The sequence below is a fragment of the Chelon labrosus genome (assembly GCF_963514085.1).
Source record: "Chelon labrosus genome assembly, chromosome: 11".
Lineage (NCBI taxonomy): Eukaryota > Metazoa > Chordata > Actinopteri > Mugiliformes > Mugilidae > Chelon > Chelon labrosus.
Window position 1 is genome coordinate 10,711,215 of NC_140344.1, and position 6,359 is coordinate 10,717,573.

Below are 6,359 nucleotides of genomic sequence, written 5' to 3' on the forward strand. Positions count from 1 at the left end.
CATTTCTCTATTGATTTTTTTCCCCCTTCAATAACTTCTCGCAAGCAAGCAAATTTTAATAAGTGCAAGAATGCTGACATGTAAGAAGCTGGGACAATGGCCCGTGTTTGACACAGATAAGCTGCTTTTCCATGCAAATATGGGACACAAGATCATTTCTGACAAGTTTATTTATCCCAAAAACCAGATACAGTAAGCATACAATGGAGCAGCTTAAAATATTCATTCAACAATATGAGTATAAAAGTAGGTCAGATGGCTATATTTGTTGTCTTAGAAGAGGTCAAGACACTTTAGCTGTTTTGTCCATTACTAATATGAGACATAGTAGTTCCATACAAGTGAATATTTACAGAAATGCATTTTTTTCTATATATTATTTTCTTTTTTAAAGAAATAGTCATGCAAAGATGAAAACTAATAAATGAAGCTATGCTAACAAATACTGCATGTGTATCAAATGCCTCATACAGTTTGTGTACACTACTTATACACTGCAAATCTATATATATGAAAACATATATAATATACATACATATACGTATATGTCCTACTGCCCAAAGTGTATTATTCTGAAGTTGGAACTACACAATTTCCTTTTGCTTGAGAAAGAAGCTGTCTTTAAAATTATTAGCCTTTACAACAACAAACACGATTCGGTACATACGTGTGCAGTACATTTCCATGTTTCTCCATTCTTTACATGTATTTTTAGGCTGAAGCCAGTGAACTTGAGCCTTGTCCTTTAATACATTAAATCAACTATTTTACACAAAAATCTCTTATTCAGCCTGGAAAAGTCATCATACATGTTAGAGATAAATCTGCCCTACAGCTACAGAATAGTTTAACATTAACAGCAAAGCAACATAAAATAGAGCATAATGCCATTAATCAAATCAAAGAAAAAATTTTGTTTCTTCAAATCCTACCTCCCAGATGCACTGCACCAAAACATGAATATACTGTATCTATATCACGTAAGTGACCAATTAAAAGCGCAGACGAGACATTTTCAAAAGTTTTGTCCTTCATGTTATCAAGCTAACTTGGTAAGCTTTTGATAAGAGATGACGGCATGTTCACATGTTTGGCGTCAGGGCGTTCTTGCTCCTCGGCTTTGGAACCGGTGACGGTTGTTGTCTTTCAGCTGCTACCGATAGCTCGTGTTCACGCTGAACTCTTGGTGAAGGCTGAGGACTCGGGGGTGTAGATTTCTCGGTGAGGTGCATCGTCTCGTAGTCTGGGCTGGTAGAGTCAGGCACTCGCTTGCTTGCAGAAACCATCCTTAGCTCCTCTTTATTCCTGAGTTTCATTTGGGCTTTATTGCGTCTGTGTCTGCAGCTTAATACAATGATAATGATGAGCAAAGCCAGAATCAGACCTGCTACTCCCGCTAGCACTGTCACAACTGTTTCCTGTGACAAACAGAGCAGTTGTGGGTTTTTACAGGCCGGAAGAACAGCGTCGCTACTCTCCGAGCTGACTTTGCTTGCCACACTACACGTGAAGTGGCTGCCAACTTGCAGGGGCAGAGATAAACTCAGCGTTTGTCTTTTCTCTCCAGTTAAAGTCTTCTTATTCAGTGCCCATGAGAACTCCAAACCCTGCGGTTTGTCCACGTAGCAGTTAAGATTAACACTCCTTAGCGTGGAGTCACAGACATAAGTGAGTTGAGGTTTTGATACCTTGTTCATCACAAAGAGATGCCCAGTCCATGTTTTAGCTACAGTACCATTGGCATGCAGTACTTTTGCTTCGTACAACCCTGCACTCGAAAATGCCAAGTTTCTTAACAAAAAAGCTCCAGTTGTAGAGATGTCCATTGATTTGCCAACAGATACTCTCCCCTGCTGTCTGTAGAAAATGATCGTGTTGTTATGAGTCCATCTCAGCACATGTGAGTTTGTCAGTTCTTTGTAGACAAAAGGCAAAGAGAGACTCTGCTGCCCAACGACAGCGTAGAATTCGTAGGTGTCCTTGTCTGCAGCTGAGAGGTCGATGAATCCCAACAGAGCAATAACACCAAGGGTGGCAGTAAAACGCACCATGATGTGTAGAAGAATGTCCTCTGGGTAGTCCAAGAGATCCTCGCTAACTTTTGTCAAAAAGCGTTGTGTAGACAATTTCTAACCCCTTAGATATGCAGCCTTGTCAGAAAGAGTTGTAACATTTGCAATCAGGAACAAAACTGTCACATAAACAACAAACTACCAGCCCTATAAGAGAATTCAGTCTTGCGGAGACAGGAAAATATTAGGCAAGCGTCTACTTTCAGTTCTCCAAAGATGACTTAAGTGTCAAAGTCATGTGGCATTTAACATTTCCCCATTACGTGGTTTCAGTACATAATTCAGCGTAGTATTTCCAAGCATGACTTGATGACGGAACAACTGTAGTCAAACCATCGTTCAGAACTTTGTCTCAAGAGGCTTCCCAAAGTCTAGATAGCGTACAACTCTGTCTGTCCTTATGTCCCTAGTAATGGAAACTGGAAAAATAAAACATTTACGATACAGATGATGTAGTTGACTAAATCAATTCTTAATACTTTTATGTATGATTTTTATCATATAAAAGCTTATGACAACCTGTCAATATCTAAGATATTACATGAACAACTCATTCAGGGTATAACCAGCTTGATGTGTGTTCTGTAAAGAGAACGCAGCTGGCTATACACAGCGTACTATTTCATAAACTTAATAAACACCGTATATTAAGTTAGTGAAACAATATGACAGAAGTCCCAAGATTTATCGCCAGCCGGATATTTCCCTCCTGGCTTTTGCATTATTTATCCTGGTTATTGATTTTTTTTTTCCTGTCAGAGAATACAGATGACTTTTATTTGTCTTGTCTAAATTGGTTTAGTCACGGCTGTCCTTTCTAATAAAGCAGCTGAATAATGAGAGGCCGCAGCGTCATGTAAATATGGAATGCTTTTGTTTCGGTGGCTTCAGTTGAAAAGCTCAGCTATACATTTTGTAATTGGAGACAGTGCCTGTGCTGTCAAATAGAAAGTAAGTTGAATATTGTCAGTAAATCTTTTTGAGACAGGATTTTACATTTAACGAACACCGAGGCAGAGCCCCCAGCCAAACCCAGTAATCTCCTGACCTCATTTGGCTCCGTGGTTTTTAATCAAACGAGTCTCCGAGTGGCACAGATCTTTAGCTAATTTCACTTTCCTTTGGCTTTCAATTTGGTACGTCTGAAAATGTGCTGGCTTTTTTACTTGTCATTAAATAAACAATTGGCCCTAGAGACGCAGCCTGATCATAATAATCATGTCAGCTTTCTGTAAATCCCCTGCAGCAATTCCAGTAAACCAGAGACATTGTTCAGTTAACGTTCAGAAATACCCGTCATTCCTTATTTCGTGCCATCTACAACGCTCCCACTTCAACTGTGTTGGCTCGAGCCGTACTGGGATGAGTTCATTTTGCACCCTTCAACTATAATTTTGCACAATTAGCAGTGATTCACCATCTTTCTGTAACTCTCAGCACCTTCAAAGATACCCACAGTGAGAAGAACACCTGTTTCTTTTAGTTTCACCGTCATTACACTTTTTCCTACCCTGAGGGAATCGATTGATGTAAAATGTTAGCTATTCGAAGGGGGCGTACTGCGTGCTGAATGCAATGAATTCCTTTTTGAAAATGTTGTAAAGATTATATCTCTAAGAATTTTCCTGCCAGCCCAGCTTGCAAATAGGAACATATGTGCACGTGCACATGTGTGTGTGCTGAATTGGAAGTAGCAGGTTCAAAGACGCAAGCTAAAAAAAGGCAAGCGGACACATGGTACCCTTGTGTTTTATATCATAGCTGACATGAAGCAAAGAAGGTGCCTGTTCCACCCCTTTCTGATCACTGCCTGCAGTAGTTTACCTGCCAACCAAAACTTTGGGGGGAAAAAACTGTAATGCAGTGAAGGTTTTCATCTGGAAGAGTTTCATGACCCAGCTTTTTACATTAGCACCCACTGCAGTTTTGTCAGCAGCACCAGAAAAGGATCAGTGATCAAGTGCACAAACACAACTGTGAGAAAACGTTTCACCTGCGATGTCTGTCTTGGGCTGCTGTTAATAAAACATGCTAGAAACTGTGGATCTTTTTGTATGTCTGTCCCAAAGAGCCATACTGTTTGTCACGTATCATTGTGAACACTCTTAAAACCGAAAGTCAGCACCTTGACCTCACAACATATGTTCCCTTTCAAATTTAATGTGCTGGAGTAAAGCCAAAACAATGAAAAACATATCACTGGCCTAATACTTACAGACTGCACTGTATGAAGATAAATCCTGGACATATTATTTGTGGACGTTCGTGGCACGGCTCCATAAAAGCTAAATCAAACTCTGTCTGTATCCAGTTACACAGCAAATGTTTTTCCCAGTCACAATCTAACAAAGCTGGTGTTCTCAAAGCTGCATCTCAGAGCTCCTCTGTAAAAGTCTTAGAAGTCATTAACAGGAGACTTAGGTATTGTGATTATTTTTCCTGACAGATAAATAAGTAACGAGACTACTTTAATGGCATGATTTGCAAGGTTAAGCTAGGTTGGACCAGAAGCTTGTGTCTGGGACTGTGATCATATCCATCTGTTACAGTTGTCGAAGAAGCTAACTGTGCTGATTAATTTCACTTCTGCTCTGCACAATTGCTGTTTCCTGACCTTGTCCCATCTGCAGAGGTGTTTCCTCATACTATGAATGTCAGAGGAAGTGAGCTGCAGCGAAGACACACTAGTGTCTGATGACATAATGACCTAATGTGACACATCTCGAGGCAAGAGTTCAGGGGTTCAGCAAACAAAAAATTTGTTATTTTCAAATTATTGAAGTAAACTGTGCTCTTGAAATCTGAAACAGACTCTGTTATTATTAATGAATATCCTGGGCATTCCTAATGTGTTTACTGCCATTCTGACAACTGCAATCATTGCCAAGGACAAAGTGTTCCCCTTCAGTACCTATGATTTTATGCAAACAGTACCCACTGTGCTTGATGTCAGATCAAACCCAACTGTTTCATCTTTTGACATGCCCTCTTAATTGGCAACACAGTGAGGTCTGAGTAGACCAGGCGTGGGTTAATTGGCCTCAGTTGCTGGTCCCTCAAGCTCCGGGACAGGGAGCCCGTCTGCCTAGCTGATGTTTAATTCAGGGGCCCAGATGGAGGTGTAACAGCCTGGCTGTGAGATTCTTGACTCACACTCTCACCAGACTTTGCTTGAGGCTCTATAAGGCCACGGGGGGTGGGGGGTGAAGGGGTCTGGATGGCCCCTCCTACTCTCAAAGGCAATGTAATCTGGGGGACAGTGGTGTCACTCTGAGCCAAGTGTTAGAACACTGAACGAAGGACCTGGTCACGCCAACATTTATACTGGATGAATCACTTAGCAAGGAAGCTGGAAACGTTTAGCATACTTGTATCTAACAAAAGCTGAGCTTGACAACAAGGCTTTAGTAAAAACCGCAAAGCAGAGAACACCTTGTGTCCCTCTCTCCTGTGATCTTTGTCCACCCTCAATATCGGGGCTTGCACCACAGGTTGGGGTTTATATACAGTCTATGGTTGGGACTGATTCATAATAAATGAGCAAAAAAAATGTATGTATGAGGAGCTTTGGCATAACATGGAGCTTTCATAATGATACGTTTGTGCTTGAAAATGCTCTTGGCAGTGGGGACATTTGAGAGAATGGTGCAATTGGAAGCCATTAAGTCTTTAAAGTCATCTTTAAAATTGTTGTGAATGTTGTTACTCTTCTACAGAAACTATTTAGCTGGGAGTTGTTTTCTAGTTCCAGTTGGTGCACGTCTTTGTAGTTGTTGTGATCGCTCCCCGGCTCTGGTGTGGACTTATAAGAGGTCTTCTGCCCTGGAGTTAGAGCATTCCACACATCTTTAACAATAAAGGCAGATAAAGGATGTTCCTTGTCCAGAGTCATCCTTCCTCCTGCACATTGACATCTAAAATGTTGTCTGGTTAGATACTGAGCTAACCAACTGGCTTCTATGAAACCTGACCATCAGTCCCTTAGATAACACACAGTTAAAAATGCCCTAAACGTAATCAATGTGTCACCAAGATTCCAGCAGCTATTTCAGGAGACTGAGCAGGTCCTCCATTATTCATGGGATGCAGGCATCGTTGAGAAAGACACTGATGCCTAAAAATGGCACCTTGCGGAGGTTTCTCCCTGGCGCCGGTGTGTGAATGTGTGACTGAGAGGTAGATTGTAATGTGCTTTAGATAATAATACTGTATAGCTACAGTCCATTTATAATTCCCCCAGTTTCATGCCTTTACCAATACTAGTTTTCAACTCCACACACTGTCGGT

General features: G+C 41.0%; 1 protein-coding gene across 1 annotated transcript; it reads right to left on the reverse strand.

Moving 5' to 3' along the window:
* Positions 1 to 339: 339 nt before the first annotated feature.
* On the reverse strand, positions 340 to 2,479 carry LOC311495333 (T-cell surface antigen CD2-like). Its single transcript, XM_084554745.1, has one exon. The coding sequence runs from the start codon at positions 2,049 to 2,051 to the stop codon at positions 1,083 to 1,085; it is 969 nt and encodes a 322-aa protein (XP_084410871.1). The 5' UTR covers positions 2,052 to 2,479; the 3' UTR covers positions 340 to 1,082.
* Between the last annotated feature and the right edge of the window lie 3,880 nt (positions 2,480 to 6,359).

Excerpts from the sequence above, each read along its gene's own strand:
- LOC311495333 (XM_084554745.1), bottom strand. The coding sequence starts at position 2,051 with ATGGTGCGTTTTACTGCCACCCTTGGTGTTATTGCTCTGTTGGGATTC.